Source organism: Onychostoma macrolepis, chromosome 05 (assembly GCF_012432095.1).
Source record: "Onychostoma macrolepis isolate SWU-2019 chromosome 05, ASM1243209v1, whole genome shotgun sequence".
Taxonomy (NCBI): Eukaryota; Metazoa; Chordata; class Actinopteri; order Cypriniformes; family Cyprinidae; genus Onychostoma; species Onychostoma macrolepis.
The window spans coordinates 6,359,027-6,381,358 of record NC_081159.1 but is presented as its reverse complement, the minus strand read 5'-3'; the positions used below and the strand labels follow the sequence as shown (position 1 = coordinate 6,381,358).

The 22,332-nt window shown below is 36.3% G+C and overlaps 1 protein-coding gene across 21 annotated transcripts in view; it reads right to left on the bottom strand.

The window, feature by feature from the left end:
* dnm1b (dynamin 1b) overlaps positions 1–21,873 on the bottom strand; it is a 37,375-nt gene extending 15,502 nt beyond the window's left edge. For 13 of the 21 annotated variants that reach the window (XR_009271398.1, XM_058776613.1, XM_058776614.1 and 10 more), the window contains exons 1-15: positions 21,500–21,873; positions 16,364–16,437; positions 15,021–15,170; positions 14,696–14,899; positions 14,453–14,551; positions 12,430–12,590; positions 12,143–12,285; positions 11,162–11,297; positions 10,996–11,063; positions 10,628–10,766; positions 9,395–9,481; positions 9,224–9,294; positions 8,082–8,133; positions 5,248–5,259; positions 4,047–4,160 (exon numbers count right to left, since the gene is read on the bottom strand). Coding sequence is in view for 18 of the 21 variants with exons in the window: in XM_058776613.1 (XP_058632596.1) it covers positions 4,047–4,160; positions 5,248–5,259; positions 8,082–8,133; positions 9,224–9,294; positions 9,395–9,481; positions 10,628–10,766; positions 10,996–11,063; positions 11,162–11,297; positions 12,143–12,285; positions 12,430–12,590; positions 14,453–14,551; positions 14,696–14,899; positions 15,021–15,170; positions 16,364–16,437; positions 21,500–21,660 (1,671 nt within the window). In the remaining 3 variants the exon portion in view is untranslated. Of the gene's footprint in view, positions 1–1,919; positions 1,946–3,087; positions 3,173–4,046; positions 4,161–5,247; positions 5,260–8,081; positions 8,134–9,223; positions 9,295–9,394; positions 9,482–10,627; positions 10,767–10,995; positions 11,064–11,161; positions 11,298–12,142; positions 12,286–12,429; positions 12,591–14,452; positions 14,552–14,695; positions 14,900–15,020; positions 15,171–16,363; positions 16,438–21,499 lie in introns of those variants that run through there. The other 8 variants (XM_058776605.1, XM_058776610.1, XM_058776608.1 and 5 more) reach the window with 3 other exon arrangements.
* Positions 21,874–22,332: the final 459 nt, after the last annotated feature.

The window sequence follows — 22,332 nt, the reverse complement described above, 5'->3', positions numbered from 1 at the left end:
CTTACAAAAACCTCAAAAGTTTACAATGACTTCAGTAATTACTAGGAAGTTATCACGATCTTCACTTTAGAATACTGATCCAAATAATTAGTAATTCCTTCTGAAGAATTTGGTAATACTTGAGTCATTACTAGTGGGTTACCATGACCTTTACTTTAGAATGAATTATACATTGTGTATTATTCATATTAATTATCAACCTGTATACAGTAGTTCTTAGTAGTTCTTGGGGAGGTATGAAAAAAATTAGCTAATAGTGAACTACCACATTCGACTAAGCACTATTACTTACTAATTCATTAATCAGAGTTGCTTGTTAGTTACTAGTAGTTACTAGAGTGCTAATATTGCATTACTCATGTGTTCTTGTGTAGTTATTCATTAATGATGGAACAGTATTCTAAAGTGTTACCGTTCACTTTAGCTAATGTAGTGAATGTTAACAAATGGTACCTTATTGTAAAGTATTACTACATTTTATTAATAATAATATACAAATCAGAATTTCATGTTGTGGCCCCAATGAAGGTTTGTGAGGCCCTCTAGTGAGTCCTGGCACCTTGGTTGAGAACAAATTATTTAAATTAATATCCATTTTTATTCTGTACATTATAATGTTTTGACACCTTAATGCACTTACAATATTTTCCATAATTTAATATATTTTAAAAAATATGAATTTTAAATGGTCAAAAGCGAAGAATGTATGAATGTAATCTACAAATAGCCTTCCATTGTAACTGCATTGCTGTAAACACATTTTTGCTTGTTTTTACAAATTAATGAAGGAGTCTAAATGATTGTCTGTGGTAATCGCAAGCAAGCCAAAGATGCTGTCGATAGAGCTGACCTTATCTTGAACCCAGAACATTCCTTTAACAACCTCAGAAATTCAGATCGATTTTCAAACACAGGGCTTCAGAACCGCTGATCGAGCAGACGGTGTCGTCTTGTGACAATAAACTTTCCATCAAAACTGCCAGTTTCAGAGATTAATGTCCACAAAAACCAATGTAAGGGGAGCCCCCGACCCCAAGGACAGATCAAACGGCGTGAGGATGATTAATGCCTGTTTATAGGTCACCACCATGTCACCATCTCCACATTTAATAACCCTCCTTCATTTCAGAGGAACATTCTGCAGTGCGCCTAAACTTCAGCCCTAACTTCCGAAGCACCTCGTCTACAGGCGTGTTTTAAAACACGAAAATGCATGTGTGTAATCGTTAAGGGGGTTGTAAGCCAGTATAAAGAGCCCTTTATCCAGAACGAACAGAGGAAGTGAGCTTCAGAATAAATAGCAGCATGCAGAGAGGTACAGACCACAGGACTACACATCTGGAGATATTACAATTCCATCTCCATGCCAAGAAACTCAGTCAGCAACACCACCCACACCTTCACACACACACACACACACACACATAAGCACACACAGATGTCAGAAATACATCTCAAAGCAAATGTTGAGTCTGACAGGTCTTCATCAGTACCAGCTTTCCTCGTCTTACTCTTTTGTGACCTCTGACCTCTCACTTCCTGTTTAACAAGAAAAGAAACATAAAATTAAGGCGGAGGGAACATGGAAAAAAGCTCCACCTCTTTCTCTCCCTCCTTCTAGCCCTTCCAGGAGTCAAAAGTCTGCCACGTCGATTCTGAAAAATCCACATTTGAAAGTACGAAAGATGCTGTGTGTTACAAACAAATTTTTGCAACGCAAATGCTGCATATTTTATCATTTTGTATATCTGTTTTCAAAAACTCTGCTCCTAATCTAAGATGGATTTTATGAGTCGACGAGGGTGAAAGGGCCAGGAAACCCAACGCTTCTTGCCACCCACATTCTTCGCCTTCTCATACCACCATCAAACACTCAGAGGTTTTAAAGGACCCTCCTCTCCTCCTCCTCCCCCACTCACCTACCACTCTTTTGGCATCTCACACACTAGGACGTCCAGCCGAATGGAGCCAGAGAAAAAGAGAGACAGAGACAGAGAAAAGGAAAGATGAAGGTTTTCGGAGGACAATCGGAACATCTAATGCCAAATCTCATTGGCACAGATGCACGAACTTTGAGGTATTTCTTGTCCCTTTGAAGTATTTATCGTTTGCGTATGGTAGAAACAGATCTGAAAGTCTGAAGTTCAGGAGGGACAATGGGCTGGATAGATATTTTCACACAGCTAGGCAAACTGAAATGGATATATGAACTAAAATATATCAATAATAGATGTGATATTACCGCAACAGCATTTTAGAACGAATTCAAAATCAGTGGTCAGTAACAAACATTAACCTTCTCATCTCCTTTTTTCCATGCTCACTTCCAACGGAACATTTGCTTGTGTGAATGGGTGTGGTGATACTCACAAAAAGTTATGTTCATTAACACAATTGAATTAACACAATTGTGCATGTACATAGTGAACGTTATGATGTTTAATGTTTTGTACACATTCATTCCTTAGTGCTGTTGGACTCATCTCATCTCCTTGTGAAGCGTCATGCCCACCCCGCTTTCCCAGTGTTCAGACTACCTGTTCAGGGCGTAGAGATTGTACAGTAGTCTGCACATTGGTTAGGCTGTGTGGGGGGTGCACACACATCAACTAGTTCTGTTCATCAACAGTCTCGTCATCATATCTCTGTATGTCTTCCTATGGAAATGTGCATGCCTTCATGTGCTAAGTAATGTCTGTGTATTTAAGCGTCTTTGGGGAAGCGGATTACACAGCGAGGTTAGCTAAATCAGACAAAACCTTCCCTGGAGACATTTTTCTCCTCTGCAGAAAAATCAATTAAGTTATGCAAATAATTAAGTTAAACAAATAATGCTTATTTGTTTATTCATGTTTATTATTTATTGTCATTATTATCCAAATTTTTTTTTTTTTTAAATCTCTCTCACTTGGTTTTCATTTTTTATTTTAAAAATAAAAAAATAAAATATATAATATATATATATATATATATATATATATATATATATTGATACATGTATCTATCTATCTATCTATCTATCTATATATATATATATATATATATATATATAGTACATGTGTCTTTCATTCTAAACAATAAGAGTAATAAATATTTTATTACTCTTCTATAGACATCTAATATTTCATTTAATTTAATGCTAATTGATATATATGTATAAAACAATAGATGTCTATAGAAGAGTAAACATAGAAAGAAAGAAAGAAAGAAAGAAAGAAAGAAAGAAAGAAAGAAAGAAAGAAAGATAAATTTTACTTGAAGAAAGTGAAATGATGATTTGATGAAAAATAAAAGTATTTTCTCTGTATATAATTGTCATTGTTTGGATTCTTATTTCATCCACTTGGACCACAAGGAAATAGTTTTGGCATAAGCAGGACATAACTGTGGTTTTTAAAAATGAGGAGATTAAATGAAAAACAATTATATACAAAATGGATATTTTTTTCTAAACAGTAAGTCATTTTGGACCAGGAACTCCTTTGTTTTAAAAGGACTTTCTCTGCATGCTTAAACTAACTAGAGCGAGGGCTTTTGGGAAGTATTGGACCAAAATCTGGTATGTATGGTAATGAAAACCATATGCCACCTTCCCAACCCCCAGAGCAGCCCTCCCACCAGCCCCTGGTCTGCTTCTCCTCATGCCTCCAGTCTGGACTGACAGTGGGGGTAGGGCGGGGGTCATGACGGTACCGTAACACCTGTGCTTGATCAGACCGCCAAGATGGCAAAATGCCTGGCCATTACGCAAATAAGAAACAGAACTAATGCGCTCATTTATACTGTATGACCTCATCCGTCTCAATTCTCTTTTCTTGGATCCAGTGTTGCGGTGCATTTACAGCATGGGTTACTGGTAGGATAAGATGCTTTCATTGCGAAATAGACTAAATATAGCCTTACTTCTGGTGGAAGTAATACTAAAATACAGAGCCCAGAGTATATGAAAAGAAAACAAGGCAGCTCCAGGGCGACCGGCCCTGTAGAGATTATACTGCGAGTTGCTTCAGATAAAAGCATTGCAAGAAGAAACGGAGGGCACTCACCTCATCATCTTTGTACCAGGACAGATTCTCAGCAGTCAGGACAAACCAGTATTCCTTCGCTCCTCCTTTCATGATGCCAATATTATTGATGGTCAGCCAACCCTTTCTGATCACCTACAAACAAATGGGATGTAGGGGATAATGTACTGTTAGACTTTGTTATACTTATCAAATATATAAATAAATGGACAAGAAATCAATAATAAAGAGGAATGATACGAGAGTCATGAACTTGTACTGCTATGTAGGAAATCAGCTGGGACAATGACCAATTGTGCAGCTTAGCGGTTGTTACACAAAAATATCTGAATGCAGTATGCTGTCATTGACCAATCAGAATCAAGTGTTCCAGAACCCAATGTAATAAATTTGAAAACGATGTGTATGCGATTGTGGGATTTCACAGAAGAACAAATTAAAAGATCAATGCAAATATAGTAGGGTCATTAGTCAAAAACCTACTATGCGGTTTAAGAAACAAAAAAACCTGGGAAGAGTAAGATCTTTTAAAAGAAATTAATATATTTATTCAGAATTGATCTCAATCAAAATGATGTCAAACAAATACTGTTCTTTTCAAGGAATCATAATTGTTTTTGTTTTTTTTAAACAGTAAAACAGAAACTTTTTTATATATATATATATATAAATAAATAATCCGGACTTGGTGAGCATAAAAAAAGAAGAAAAAAATAAAAACATATAAAGGTTTTATATTATTACAAATACATATCAGATAAAAATTCATAAGTTATTAAAAATAAAGATGACAAACAATTAGTGCTGAGTAGTTTTAACCGAAGTAACCTAGAGTGCATTCAAGGTGTACTATATTTGTTCAGTACATTTGTTCTCTGAGAAACAAACCCATGAACGTCACGTCTCTAGCAGATGAGCTACAGCTCTCAGGAGTGCGATGGGTTTCCACTGGAAACCTTATTTAGTTTCACAGCAGCCTCTCCAGTGTAGTGGCATGGTGCAAAAACACTCAACTTTATCAGAAAAGGTCAGGATTAATCAATGATCTTAAAAAGCTATTTGTGTTTTTATTTTAAGCAAATACACCATAATGAGGACCATAAAAATCAACATGCAATGCTATTTTTCAAATCCATTTTATATTAAAAGGCCAAAGTGCATTAGCAGACACAAACACACACACACACACACACCAAAGAGGTCGCAGTCAATACACACTTACCATTATCTCATCCTGAGGCGCGTTGGCATAGCAACAGTAGCAAAGCAAAGACAGGGTTTAAGTTAGGTAATTATAAACTGGAAAAGGCAGCAGAGAGAATAGACAAAATGTACAGAATACAAAAGTAGCAGAAAGATGCTAGGATAGTTCAGTAACTAGTTCACAGCACTATCACAAGACATACAAAAAACCTAAATAGAACATGCTGTAAGATAATTCATGATATTCATGATGAATAGCAACAGATATCATGATATATATATTTAGAAATGTAAAAACTACTGGAAAATGCTTGATAAAATTAAGTCTAAAATAAAGGTAGACCTAATCATGCTCTTGAAGATTTTTATTTTTATTTTTTTGCAACAGTCATACACATTGCAATTAAACAGTTCACATATTACATATCATTTCTTATACTTTTTTAGTGCTGTCAAACGATTAATCTCGATTAATCGCATCCAAAATAAAAGCTTTTGTTTACATAGTATATGTGTGTACTGTGTACATTTCTTATGTATATATAAATACACACCCATGCATGTATATATTTAAGAAAAATATGTTATGTTTATATATTAAATGTATTTATATATAAATTATATGAATATAAGTATATACAGTGGTGGTCATAATTATTGGAACCCTTGGAAAATATGATCAAAGAAAATTAATCTGCATTGTTAATACTTTTGATCTTTTATTTAAAAAATTCACAAAAATCTAACCTTTCATTGGACAATAAGAATTTAAAATTGGGGGAAATATCATTATGAAATAAATGTTTTTCTCTAATACACGTTGGCCACAATTAACGGTACCCTTTTATTCAATACTTTTTGAAGCCTCCATTTGCCAGTTTAACAGCTCTAAATGTTCTCCTATAATGGAAAATAAGTATTTGAACACCCTGCTATTTTGCAAGTTCTCCCACTTAGAAATCATGGAGGGGTCTGAAATTGTCATCGTAGGTGCATGTCCACTGTGTGAGACATAATCTAAAAAAAAAAATCCAGAAATCACAATGTATGATTTTTTAACTATTTATTTGTATGATACAGCTGCAAATAAGTATTTGAACACCTGTCTATCAGCTAGAATTCTGACCCTCAAAGACCTGTTAGTCTTCCTTTAAAATGTCCACCTCCACTCCATTTATTATCCTAAATTAGATGCACCTGTTTGAGGTCGTTAGCTGCATAAAGACACCTGTCCACCCCATACAATCAGTAAGAATCCAACTACTAACATGGCCAAGACCAAAGAGCTGTCCAAAGACACTAGAGACAAAATTGTACACCTCCACAAGGCTGGAAAGGGCTACGGGAAATTGCCAAGCAGCTTGGTGAAAAAGGTCCACTGTTGGAGCAATCATTAGAAAATGGAAGAAGCTAAACATGACTGTCAATCTCCCTCGGACTGGGGCTCCATGCAAGATCTCACCTCGTGGGGTCTCAATGATCCTAAGAAAGGTGAGAAATCAGCCCAGAACTACACGGGAGGAGCTGGTCAATGACCTGAAAAGAGCTGGGACCACCGTTTCCAAGGTTACTGTTGGTAATACACTAAGGCGTCATGGTTTGAAATCATGCATGGCACGGAAGGTTCCCCTGCTTAAACCAGCACATGTCCAGGCCGACTTAAGTTTGCCAATGACCATTTGGATGATCCAGAGGAGTCATGGGAGAAAGTCATGTGGTCAGATGAGACCAAAATAAAACTTTTGGTCATAATTCCACTAAACGTGTTTGGAGGAAGAAGAATGATGAGTACCATCCAAGAACACCATCCCTACTGTGAAGCATGGGGTGGTAGCATCATCTTTGGGGTGTTTTTCTGCACATGGGACAGGGCGACTGCACTGTATTAAGGAGAGGATGACCGGGGCCATGTATTGCGAGATTTTGGGGAACAACCTCCTTCCCTCAGTTAGAGCATTGAAGATGGGTCGAGGCTGGGTCTTCCAACATGACAATGACCCGAAGCACACAGCCAGGATAACCAAGGAGTGGCTCTGTAAGAAGCATATCAAGGTTCTGGCGTGGCCTAGCCAGTCTCCAGACCTAAACCCAATAGAGAATCTTTGGAGGAGCTCAAACTCCGTGTTTCTCAGCGACAGGCCAGAAACCTGACTGATCTAGAGAAGTTCTGTGTGGAGGTGGGCCAAAATCCCTCCTGCAGTGTGTGCAAACCTGGTGAAAAACTACAGGAAACGTTTGACCTCTGTAATTGCAAACAAAGGCTACTGTACCAAATATTAACATTGATTTTCTCAGGTGTTCAAATACTTATTTGCAGCTGTATCATACAAATAAATGGTTAAAAAATCATACATTGTGATTTCTGGATTTTTTTTTTTAGATTATGTCTCTCACAGTGGACATGCACCTACGATGACAATTTCAGACCCCTCCATGATTTCTAAGTGGGAGAACTTGCAAAATAGCAGGGTGTTCAAATACTTATTTTCCTCACTGTATGTATCAGATATAACTGCATGGTCAATATAGATGTTATTTAATAACTGATTAGAAATTCTCTAATTCAGTTGCTTCTTTCTTAATGTTTTGCCAGTGGCTAATGAAGCACTTTTTTCAACCAAGCTCTTCCTAATTATTTCTTACTTTTAAAGAGCATTTTACAAAACAACACCCACCACTGTTCTCAATAACTAAAATCTCATAAAATGACAGAGACTGAGTGATGCAGTGTCCAATTATAGACCTGCGCCTGCTGTTCCTACATAAGTAATGTTTGAGTGAGGCAACAAACATCTGTCCAGGCTGTGTGATGCACGCAGGACGCAGCATCTGTTCATTCTGGATTGCGCTTACCTGATTGCCAGCAGCCTTCTTCTTATTCATCTGACTGCTTCTCTGCTGGGCACTGAAGTGAGAAACAGAAATATATATATATGTATGTATCTATAAAGAGCACAAAACGATTGGAACTTATGGATATCTATTAGCCACAACACCATTTGGCATGAGTTTGAATTTTGGGGGTCACTGCCAAAAAACAGATACTGATGTCACCATCTGACTTCTTAACATGACCTCCTAAGGGCTGGAATACACTACAGATTTTAAAAACTAAACATTATGTACTTGCCAACTTTGGTCATCATGCACTAGACTGACAATCACACACTATGGCTTTAAAGTCATTCCCAACACTCCCAACTCACAGAAATTTGACTCTAGGAGATGCATGATAAATGAAAACAACATGTGCTCTAAAATCGGCTGAAATTATCAAACATTTCTTACATCATTCGATCGGATGGAATCAGTCTAAAGCCCCGACTGCTGACTGACTCTGATTCTCGACAGTTAGCATCAAATTGTCCAGACTGCTAATCCAGGCAAAGATCTGTACAAGAGTAGTGTAGTGTATTCCAACCTTTAGTTAACTACCTTTACCAGTTAAATTGCAAAAGCTGGAAAACAGAATGGCATATGCTGGTCCACATACTAGACTATGACCAAACTCACAATAGGACAAACCAGCCTGGCTAGGCTTCATTCAATAGTGGTGATCAGATTCAATAATAAATTCCATGGATTGAATTCTGCCGAAGGATTTATAAAAGTCGAAACTGATAGAAGATTAGAATATTAACTAAAATGTATGTCGAACAGACACTTTTAAACTGCAAAATTACTTTACAGTCACATTTACGATGTCTATATGAATCAGTCTGTAAGTCTACTGTGCATATCTAGGGATCACAGAGGACACAATCTCTGTCTATCATCACTGCGCCTTTGAAAAAGGCTCTCAGCCTTAGTTCATTTAATGATGGTTCTTTAGTCTTCTTCTGAATTGCTCTTCAGAAAGCATTCATTGAATGACATGTTCAGTATTAGTTTCTATGAACCTGATGATCTCCTCACAGTTATGTTGGAGTGTTCTAGATTTTTGCGTTTTTAAGTGACAGACAATAATGTTAGTAAAATGTTAATAATGATCTTACTTTGCAAAACCGATGAAGTCCTCATGATTGGTGTTCATGTAGGCTAACTCGATGTCAATTAGCAACATGACCTAATGGCAGGAAAAGAATACACGTCACTACTTATTTTTCAGTTGAAGATCTAGCTTGGTTTTACCACATGAGTTTGTATATGTGAGGGTTAGCAGGTACCTGATTCTTGGTGCGACTCTCTCGATCTCGGATGTGCTGGGTGACAATCCTCTCCATTTCCTCTCTAAGCATGGGGTACTGAGCCAGCTGTCCCAAAAAAAACAACAAAAAAACCCATACTGGATCAACTACAACGGCTGAGACAATAAGCGGGGCTTATTGTTCAAGCAAATCTTATTACTGCAGACAAATGGACAAGGGATTTCAGTGATTATCAGTTCATGAATGGAGCTCACGGAAAAACATGTCTGAATGATATTCACCCCCCAATTAAAATAATAAATTCTTATATGCATGAAGACAATGAAGCCTAATGCAAAAATAATAATTTAATTGTTAAAATAATCATTTAATTGCTGGAAAATAGTTTTGCATTATTTAGGTGACAATTAACCAAATCCCCCATCCCCATTCTCACTATTACAATGTGTCTCTATGTTTTATTTATTTTTTATAAATGAAATGTGTTCTGGGAAATGCAATATTTTACTTTTAAACAATGTATATTTTTGAGAACTTTTTGTGTGAATCAAAATATAATGTCACAATTCAAACATAGAAAAAAATAATATATATATTTTGAATTTAATTTAATTACTTTCTTAAATTAAAGAATTTTTAAAAATTACAAATCTTTTTATTCAGGGGTTAAATATGACCTGTACATGTTCTTGGCAGGCTTTATAAAATTCACTCAAAGTGGCATCATATAAGGTTATAAATATGGAAAATTGGAAAATGAATTTGGGGTCAGTAAGATTATTTAATGGTTTTGAAAGTTGCTTACCAAGGCTGCATTTATTTGATCAGAAATACAGTGAAATACTAATAATGTGATTACAATTTCAAACCACAATTTAACCTTTTTCCCCAATTTGCAAACATTTTAAAATGTAATGTAATCCTGTGATGGCAAAGCTCCAGTCTTCAGTGTCACGTGATCCCTCAGAAATCATTCTAATATGATGATTTGGTGCTCAAGAAACATTTCTTTATTATTATTACTGCCAAAAAAAGTTGTGCTGCTGAATACTTTTGTGGAAAACGTGATTCCAAAATTCTTTGACGAATAGAAAGTTCTAAAGAACAGCATTTATTAAAAATAGACTTTTTTGTGACATTCTGATCAAAATAATGTTTTCTTGCAGAATAAAAGTATAAATGAAAAAGAAAAAAAAATCTACTGACCCCAAACCTTTGAACTGTAGTGTATGTGAAGCTGTGGAGTTTTACCTTCTTGGTGCACTGCCTGACTGTATTGACCAGCTCAGTGATGACAAGGTCCACACATTTCTGACATGGCTCTTTGATCTTTCCAATCTGCCGTTTAACAATAGTCTCAAAGGCCATGTCTGGAGTAAACAGACCGGTTCTGACAAGTGAAAGAGATGAACAGAGCAGTCAGAGATCTAAATCATGTGCTTTACAGTTGTTTGTCATTGCAATTCATATTTCATGGCATGGTTCTCATAGTACAGTACCTTAAATCTAGCACGCAGTAGCTCAGAATGTCAAAGTAACATCAAAGCGAGTTTGATCTCAGAGCAGGAGAGCTGTTTAAAGTGTGTGACTGTGTGTTTGAGGTAGAAGCAGATGCACACCTGATACCGTGGATGTTCTTGATGGCGTAACTGATCTCCTTACGCAGCTCTTTCTCGTCAAACTCCATCTAGTCATCATTAACAGACACAGAAACACCTACTTGATATAATTTGAGAGGATATACTGTAATTTTGCTCTTAGAGTACAACAGTATGATGAAATTACCTTAACCAGCTCGAAGGGGAAGCGCTCATGAAAGATGCGATTGATCCTCGCACCTCCAGACAGCTCCACTGTGTCCACCTGATCTCCTGAACCCTCAATGCACTTCTCAAAATCCACCGCAAACTGCTGCACCATCCTTTAAACCAGAGAATAGTGTTTGGTAACACTTTATTTTGATAGTCCACTTTAGACATTCTACTAACTACAAGTAACTTTGTAACTACATGTCAACTACATGTTAACGAATTCTCATTAATTTGCAACTACATGTCTACTAACTCTCAGTAGGGTAGGTTTAGGGTTAGTAGAATAAGTTGACATATACTTGCAAAGTTTCTGATAGTCAGTCTACTAATACTCTAATGACTGCTAGTTGACATGTAGTTGCAAAGTTATTTACTGTTAGTAGAATGTCTAAAGTGGACTATCGAAATAAAGTGTTACCTAGTGTTTTATGTGCAATCACGGATACACACTGTACCTTCACACAGGAACACACACACACATGATACACTACTGTTCAAAAGTTTGAGGTCAGTAAGATTTTTAATGTTTTTGAAAGAAGCCTCTTATGCTCAGAAATATTACGAAATACAGTATTATTACAATATTATTACAATTTAAAATAACATTTTTCTTAGGCTCCAGACCCCTGTGACCCCGCAAAGGGTTTTTAATATACTTTAAAATGCAATTTATTCCTCTGAAGGCAATTCTGAATTTTGCAAAAAAAAAATTCAGGATTCTTTGATGAAAAGAAAGTTTGAGAGAACATAATTGATTTAAAATAGAATTCTTTTCTGACATCATAAATGTCTTAATTGTCACTGATCAATTTAATGAATCCTTGCTGAATAAAAATATTATTTTCTTTTGACACCACCAACAACAAATCTTTAAAAATCTGAATCCTAACTTTTGAACGGTAGTTTATGTGCACGGGCTGTAAATGTTCAAATGTGCAATACATGTCAAACTCACTGTAGCAGAGCCTTGGTTTTGCGAGAAGGATCATCGGGGCGGAAGTGCTTGTACTCCTCCACCTCTTTCTCAATGGACAGTAGTTGGCTCTGAAGCTTGTTCCTCAGTCCTGGCAGAGTGTCTCGGATGTGGTTAGTTAATTGCTAAATGAAAACAGAAACCCTTGGTTACTAGTCAAAATCTCTGTTATCTTTGATAAAGATAACATTCTTTATCAAAATGGCTGTGGGGTATATAAAAAACATGCAGAAAAACAATTGCATGAGTGACTCTTGCTGTCATTCAACCTGGTTAAGAATTTTCTGCAGGTACGGAGTCCCCATGCGATCGGCCAGGTGTCGGTAGCCTGGATGGGTGAGAAAGAACTTCCTCTCCGCTGCTATTGCAGCAGTGATGTCCTTCTTGCCATCAATGTCCTTCTGACTGCGGTTCACAACCCCAATGTAGCCTACAGGGAGCATTCAGTTTGACATTGTTACAGGCAATCAGCACATACCAAACGTAGTACACTGGACATAGTCAACAAATAACTTAGAACCCATTATCTTTCAGAAAATTTGGAAACATAGCTGTTAAATTACTTTCACAAGGTGGACTATCCCACATTTTGACTAAATAAGCTCTCAAATGTAAAGTAAATAAATGGGACCATGTATTAGAAACTGCATTAGGAGAGTAAATGGTGAAATTAAGTGTAATTTTATGTGTTTTTCAGTGAGGAGAAAGACGTGTTGGCATTTAATGTTCAGTTATGATAGAGTTCGGTTATTATGGATGGCTACATGTTGACCATGATGTGTGTTGTGTCAGTTAATAAGCAATAACAGCATTAATGCCAGTACTGAGATGATCTCTTCCTACCTGCTCATCTGATGTTGCATATAGTAACAATAAATGTAATTGTCTTTAGCATGCTATTGCTTGTTATCGTCTAAAATAATAGCATAACTTGAATCCAGCAAGTCATTTGTTTAACTTGTTTTAGTCTTGTATAGAAAAGTTTTCCTTAATTTAAATAAGTTCATTGCATAAACTAGTCTAATTTTAAAGAGAAGTGTGTTATCTAGTAAGGAACCAGGTAATAAGAATATTCTACGTGACAATTAATCAATAATGTTATATCAATGTTCTCTGCTGGTGGAATGACTTGCCCAACTCAATCCAAGCACCTGAGTCTTTAGCCATCTTCAAGAAACCGCTAAAGACACATCTCTTCCATCTACACTTGACCCTCTAACACTAGCACTTTCTATTCTATTTGCATGTGTTCTATTACTTATTATAAAAAACTTGACCCTCTAACACTTGTATTTTCTATTCTATCTACTTTTTTATTTTGATTTATTATATTTAAAAAAAAATAAACCTTGCTAAGTGTACTGCATTAGACTAATTGGGATTGTCACGGCACTTGTATATTGTTTCTCTTTTGTAGGTTTGATTGCTTCTTTTGTCCTCATTTGTAAGTTGTTTTGGATAAAAGCATCTGTTAAATGATTAAAAGTAGATGTAATGTAATGTAGTGAATAATAGGGGAGAAAGGTCATCTACAAGTGCAAAAAGAATAGCAGCTGCTAAAATGCACTGGAAGACTTAGACTTAATAGTGCATCAAAGGCTTCAAAAGCACAAATGTCCTTACAGAATATTTCTCCCTGAATCTCTCCTGGATCTTATGTCTGAGTGCCCTTATAGACAAATAAATATATAAATAAATGCGTAACCTCCTTATACATTTTTTTTTTCCTGCCCTAAATTTTGCTTTCAAGAGACCAGAGACATATTTATTTTACATTCAGTGGTGAATAAATCTGATTTATCATCAGTGATCAGAATTGGTCAAACTGTCCCCCAAATATTTTATATGCTTGATGCTGCTCTGCTGTACTCCATTACACATTGAACTGTATGTTATTAGGATGGTGCAAGGTAAGCTGTAAGTAGTTACACATTAAATATTTATCAACGGTTTTATAACAGAAATGTTAAATGATTGACAGTAACACCCAACATTACTAATTGTATAATAGTAGTGTAAAATAAATAATTTGTGTGATTCACTTTGTAATTGAATGTGACAAGATAAGGCAAGGCAAGGCAAGTTTATGGTAATTCAAAGTGCTTTAAATAAAAGGAAGTAAAATAATCATTAAAAAAATAATCACAGGAAACTTAAAAACCTTTCAAATGATTTAGAAATTGATAAGAAACATTAACTGGGTTAACATTTTCAGCATATTAGGCATAAGAGTGAGTGTGGATACTGTGAATGAATGTGTATGAATGCTTTCTCTTTGCACACTGACTTTACCTCTACGTAAAGGAAGAAGCTTGTTCTCCAGAATGTCACGTGCATCGGTTCCTTCATCCATTAGATCCAATTTAGTGATCACACCTATAGTTCTCATACCTACTCACAAACACACATACACATCGATGCATGATCAAATACAATTTTTAAATGAGAAGAGCTTTACTAATATCGCATAATTATGCCTGCAAGCATGCAAATATTTTAGAACATGTTTTTAGTCGTTGCTGGATGATAACTCACCCTGAGGGTCCACCTCCTTGGCAATCTTGAGGGCATCTGAGTTGGCCAGGTCAGAGTTGGCCGGAGACACAGCCAGCAACAAGCAGTTCTCCTTAGTCACAAACTGCATTAGCATATCCCTGATCTGAAACTCAATGTCATGCGGCTGGTCCCCTACCGGCACTTTGGTCATACCAGGCAAGTCCACAAGGGTGAGATTCAAAACTGGCGATGAAAACAAGGAGTGACAGGATTATATCTGATATTTTACAATGCATGGTTATATGTAACAGAATAATTAGATATGATCATGGTTAAATCTCTGTATGTGCATGAATGTAAGTACCATGAGGCGAATAGACGCGCAGACTGATAGGGACTGGTGAAATGCCTTTGTTTTGGCCAGTGATGCGATCTGTCTCTGCCTCAATTTCCTGACGAACCTCATCAAAATCTGTAAACTTCTTCCCTTTGCAATGCAAAAACTCAGCATATTCTGGAAATAAGCAATCAGAAAAGACATTTTAACAAAACTGCTTTTTAGTTTTGCCTAGGAGTAACACTTCACCCAAAAATACAAATTTGCTGAAAATGTATCACCTTGTTTCTTCCTCAGAATAGATTTGGAGAAATTTAGCGTTTAATCACTTGCTCACTAATGGATCCTCTGTAGTGAATGGGTGCCATCAGAAATAGAGTCCAAACAGCTGATCAAAATATCACAATAATCCACAAGACTCCAGTCCATTAATTCACATCTTGTGAAGTGAACAACTGAGTGTATGTAAGAAACAAATCCATAATAAAGGTTTTTTTAACTTCAAACAAGTCCTCTATGGATAAGACTACTTTCTTCAGTGAAACAGTCATCTCATCTAAATCAGGAGAGAAATATGCACAGATCAAGCACTGTTTACAAGTGAAAAAAGTCCAAAACACTTCTAAACATATTTTTGGTGGATTTTGATGTGAGAGGACAACAAGGGATGGACTTAATCACTGGAGGAAGCGTTATTATGGATTATGGCTGCATATTTTGGCTAGAAGTGATGGTTTTAATGTTAAAAATGATGTTAATGATGGATTTGCTTGTTACAAACAGACAACTTTTCACTTTACAGGACATTAATTGATGGACTGGAGTCATGTGGATTACTTGTGGAAAATTGTGATGTTTTTTTATCAGCTGTTTGGACTCTCATTCTGACGGCACCCATTCACTGCACAGGATCCATTGGTGAGCAAGTGATGTAATGCTAAATTTCTCCAAAACTTTTCTGGTGAAGAAACAAACTCATCTATAATTTGGATGGCCTGAGTAAATTTTCCGCAAATTTAAATTTCTGGGTGACCTATTCCCTAAAAACATGGATTTAAAAACTACAGAGCTTCTTGGCTTCCCTCTAATGCAGGGGTCGGGAAGCTATGGCTCGCAAGCCACACCTGGCTCTTTGACAAAAATCACGTGGCTTCACCAACAAATGATCTATTACAAAAATTAGACATCACTAGAGATCAGCAATTCATATGTTTTAGAGCCTACATAAGCTGATAAAAGGTTTAAAATAATAACACATATATATATATATAATATTTTAATGTTTATTTACTTTTGGAAAAATGCAAAAAAACGTCTCTTTGGTCAAAAAAGGTTCCCGACCCCTGCTCTAATGCAAACAAGATATTTACCAGTAGGGCAGTTGATGAGCTGCAGCACTAGGGGGCGCCGAGTGACAATACCAGAGCCACGGGGCAGAAAATCCCTAAAAGGAAAAAGAGGCAGCATTCATTTAGTCACCTTTTTTTTTTATATGCAAAGCACATCAAAGTGAATTTCTAGCATTCAAATATTTCCTAAAGAGATGTACATTTCCTTTTTAAAAATCTTAAGAATAAATCAGTGCAAAGCAATCCAAAAAATAAAAATACTTTTATAAAGTCATGCTGCTATGTTTAAAATTGCTTTTACAAGTCAATGAAAGGTAATACATTTAATTACCGTGAATAAAAACTCATCCTGAAAAACAGATGTACTGACTTAATTAAAAACATGTCAGTGTTAGTGCTGCTCTGGCAATTTACTGCATAACTCAGCTTTGTACTAGTTCTAGATATTAGTAGCACTAGTTCAATTTTTCATATATGTCTGTTGCCAGTATATTCGTAACTAGGCCTCTCTTAGTTATGAGATTTGGAGACAGGGTTGAAGAAAGAGCTCTCTAAGGAGTGTGAGAGAGTGCTGTGAGTTCTGGCCATTAGGCAGAAGTGCTTTCAACATTAGTGGTTATGTTCAGAAAGAAAAAAAACAAACATGTAATTGCATTTCACCACTGACCACCTTTATGGATTTCAAAGACTGGTTTAAAATAGCCTCTACACATTCTAATCTCTCTTTTTTAGGTAGTTATTTTTACAGTGCAATTATGTAATGTTAACATAATAAAGTAATTATATGGTTATATACAGGTATCTTATCATAATAGGTTCTCAAATAATCTCTTATCATCCTGATTGAAGTATTGTAATGTGCAGAACAATAATTGATGAGGACGTTTGTATAATAAATAGGGCAACAGACTTTTTATTTTAGGACTGCTGTGAATTAAGTTCACTAGTTGACACAGTCCATATTTTGTCTGTAGCTTCCTGCAGTGTTCCTTTTAGTTTTCCGGCGCGCTACAGACCAACATTAACAGTGCATACTGCCACGATATTGGAGTGTGTAAAATCATGGTTTCATTGATCTCATCTTAAATTATTCTAATAAGACCAGTTTTGTGCATAAAATTCATTAATGCCTTAACATTTGATGATGCATTGCTTAAGTTTTTTCCTTTCTTCAGTTTAACAGGGGAAGAAATACACTTCACATTATTCCTGAGAAGAATGATCCACCTTAAGAGATTCATGGCAAATCAATCAGGAAGAAAACAGCAGTTCAGCGTCAACCACCCACTCCAAAGAAGCACTGTGAATAATGTAATCAAGCTGGTAAATGAATAAACAAGTCACTCTCTCATATGTAAATATGTGTTTTTGAAAGCAATCTCTTATTTGATCAAAAATACAGCAAAACACTGTGAAATAATATTTATTACAATTTACAATAACCGTTTAGTTGGAATATATTTTAAAATGTAATTTATTTCTGTGATGAGTTGAAAATAAAATGTTGGAAATAAAAACGTTGTCATAATACAATCACAGTGCTTAAAATTTTCTACATGCAGAATAGGTAAGTACTGCAATTGCAGAGTTTGAGGGTTGGTAATATTTTTCAAGGAACAGAACTCTTTATAATTATTCATTTAAATCTCTATTGAGAAAGTGAATAGAAAAAAATATATATATATATAAGGTGGCCACTGTTGCGCTCTATTTAAAAACAAAGCAGCATAAAACCAAACTTTCACAAGCACCCATGACCAGCTTAATGCTGCACTTCCCAATTATTGACACACATAAACACAGTGTCTTATCTGCTCTTGCAGGCTGTTTAATGACATTCATACAGCAGCTGTGATATCCTGCTGCTTTCCGCTGGACTGCACCATCACGTAATTAATTGTCACGTCATCATGGTGATAGGCCACATCAGCATGTGCCTCCGTTTTAAAGGCCATGTCTCATTCATAATGACATATGTCTGGTAAATTGCACCATAAGTGTCAGTGTGGATGAGCTCATGTTCGTTCAACTCATTCATAAGTCCAAAGAACAGTTTTAACTATGTGGAAATGAATCAAGCATGAAAGAAACATCAGCTAAGATATTTCAAAGAATGTTTTAACTGTTTTTGTCCATACAGCGGGTTCCAAAACAAAACTGGACCTAAATAAATAAACAAAAATAAGACCATTTTCTTTCTTAAAGGGATAAATCGCTCAAAAATGAAAATTCTGTCATCATATACTCACCCTCAAGTTTTTCCAAACCTGTATGAATTTTCTTTCTTCTGCTGAAGACAAAAGAATGTTGGTAACCAAACAGTTTCTGGTCCCCATCGACATCCATAGTATTTTTTTTCCTTACTATGGAACACAGTGTGGGAACCAATTGACTAGTTACCCACATTCTTTAAAATATATTCTATGTTTAACAGAAGAAAGAACTCGGAGGTTTCAAACAACTTGAAGGTGTGTAAATGATGACAGAATTTTCATTTTTTGGAGAACTAATGGCTTTAAATCATGTTGCTCTAAACCTTCAGAAAAGAATATGGAAGACAAATGACAATTAACTAATTATTAAATGACAATTCTCTCATCAATCAAATGATTTTCCGATAAACGGTCCCTTTAAGGGCCACATGTACAGTAGTATTGCAGTTGTGAAAACTGTAAATCTAGCCAGGCAACACACCACATTTCAAGCCAAACAGCTGTCCTTGTACAGCATTGTGAAGTCTGTCCTTGTAACAGCTGTGAGCGTTGTACTGCCAGTCAATGGATCTGTTTGTGGCTGACAAGCTTGACAGACACTTTAGTGTCCACAGAGCTCACAGTGTAGTGTGACCAATAATACTGAGTGAAGGCCCTGCTGAATAACAATGAAGGTCTACGAGGCAGCGAAGAACGTCACAACGTTACGAGCTAGACTTAAGAGCAACCTGCAAATGATGGACTCAAACACCCCTCTGTGTTGCAAATCCTTTTGACACATAAAACAAACATCCCTGATGGAAATATAAGCTTAAACCAGCCTAAAGTGGTTTGCTGGTCTTATCTGGTCTCTTCACAAGTGTTCAGTTGGTATAGCTGGTCGGCCAGCTGGTCTACTAGCCGGAGCAAGTGCCTAGAGGTATCAAACCACACCAGACTGAAGAGTTTGAAGGCCAGCTAAGATTAGCAAAACATATTAGGTTGGTTTTCTTAACCAGAGATCTTAACAGAGATCTAATGAGATAATTAGATTTGAATTTCCTTAAACAAATAACAGCACTTGCACAGAGGGCAAGTGTTCAGCATCAGACGCTTTGTTGTTGTCATGACACTTAGAGTACATGTTATTTTCTATCAGCTGTGCAATTCATAAATCCAAGAAAATACGCATACAAATATGCATAATATGTGAACATTCTAAAAATGCCAAGTCAATGAGAGATTTTCTAACTTTAATCTTAAATTTATTTTAAGTGGGAAAGTATCTACATAATGAAGTTTAAATGGAGCTGAATTAATTGCTTACTGTACAATTTTTCTCATATACTCATTATATATCATTTATTTATTTAAAGATAAGTGTCTCTTACAATTAATACTTGGTTCATATAATGTTAACCAAATCAAGACAGTGCCACCTTCACAGATTTTGAAAGAACTGTCCTTGGTCCTGAACACAAGCAAAGCTCAACTGGCTGTGAGCCAAACACAAAATAATGATGCTGTTAAAAGATAAAGGATGTTAATTAGTAAACCTGGGGCAGGTATAGGCCTATATTGGATAAAATATGTGCAATAAAATAGCAAACTCACTAAGGACTGAAGTTATGGCTGATGAAAATTCAGCTTTACCATTACAGAAATAACTGAATTAAAAATAATACAGTTATTTTGAATTGTAATAATATTTCACAGTATTGCTCTTTTTAGCGCATTTCTGATCAAATAAATGTAAGACACTTCTTTCAAAAACATTTAGAAATCTTAACTACCTCAAACTTTTGAACGGTAGTGCACACATCCACAGCAGAATTTACTTCTGTACCACCAACATTACGCTTAGTTATAAAAAATGGAATGGAATTAAATTTTAGAGAGTCATATGAATGAGCAGATATAACACATACAATACACATTTTGTCATCATTTATTGAGCTGAATGTTGTTCCAAGCCTGTATGACTTCCTTCCATGGACCACAAAAGGCAAAATGACAGCCTCAGTCAACATTCACTTTCATTGCATGGACAAAAGATGCAATCAAATACGAGTTTGGAACAACATGATGGTGAGTAAATGATGACAGAATTGTCATTTTGGGTGACCTAATTATTTAAAGGATCAAATCGTCCCAATAATATTGGCTTCAACTTATTCACAAAATTCCATTAGCATGCCTTCAGGATTTTGACTGGAGTGAACAGAAACGAACAGCAGGGAAGACGATAGGCCTGTTGCTCACATATGACCCTCTGACACCACCTGAACATTAAACTCTTGATTTAGATCCTTTTTATATCAGCAGCCTCTAAATGCCTTTATACCTTTTATATACAAAACCCTGAAAACAGTCGAATGGAAGCATAACATCATTATCTGAAGCATACGTGATTAGCTGTTATTCTAGCTAAGTAAATTAAAAATATATGACACAATATTTCACACAAAAACCTTTTTCTTCCTAATACATAAAGCTCGCTCGCGCATATGATGCCCAAAAATGCTGGTGGGTTGGCAGCTCGTTAGTGTGACTGGCTCGTAAGGACACACACACACACACACACAAGTCAGCCATGAGCATCATTCTGTCACTCTTCTTTACGAGGCTGCTGTCCAAAGCAAATGTACTGCATGTCGAGAGACCGAGGCAAGGTTCGTGGGCTGCTTGTCTCGCATTAAGTAAATCGTGGTAAAATAGCTTTATTTTGTCAGTTAAAGGACAATGCATAACAAATGCACTTGATTTATAAGCGTAACCGGTCTGATAACAGAGCAGCTCCTCACTGCCATGAATAACTAACTCGATATCATGACAAATAAACATTGGTTTTGGTACGTATGCATTATAAGTAATTACTGAAAATGCTTGTGTCCGATGCAAAAAAAGGCAAATTAATGATACAGGAATACTGGTGCTGCCCATCAATTTGTCATAAGTCACTTACTTCCCAACGAAGTTCTCCAGAACCGAGCTTTTCCCAGCACTTTGGCCACCGACCACTGCGATCTGAGGAAGGTCCAGGTTGGCATTTTGTCCGATGGCAGAGAAGGCGTCCTGCAGTCTGTTTACCAGAGGAATCAAGTCCTCCATTCCCCGATTGCCCATCTTGTGGGATAAATTGCAGGCTCTATTTCACAGTGAATGAAAACCTGATGTAATCGACCCTGAACGGAGCCCTAATTGGCAGGCCCCGAAATATCTAAAAGCTGTCCCTTGCAGCGTTTCCTTCAATTTTGCAAGCACCTTGGCGAATCGACATACGTCCTCCTCCCTATGCGCTGCTCCCTGCCTGTTCACCACCGCTATGAGATCTGCTGCTGCTGCTGCTGCTGGAGCGATGCGGGGCTGAAGCGCTGGATGCTGCATTACCTTCACCAGCCACTGGGGTCGCACGACAGTTCTTTATTCCTATATTTGTGGAATAAATTCCACAATTTGTTTATTCCTAAACAAATCAAACCTAAGCAGCACTAAAATAAAACAGCATAAGGCATAAAGATGTTTAGTTCATATTCCAAAAACTTCGGAGGAAAATTAACATTTTCAATCCATGATATCGGTTTTGTATGGAAGCAGAATAATGACAATAGTTTTTGAAACATACAGCATGCTGAAGTCCACAAATCGAAAAAAAGATGCATTGCAATTAACAGTGCTTGCATTTTAATGCCTTGTATTTCCAGGGCTTGCATTTTTAGGTCCTAAAATTTAACATAGTTGTTTATTTAAGCTGTGAATATTTCAATTCAAAATATTTCACACACATTTTCATAATTA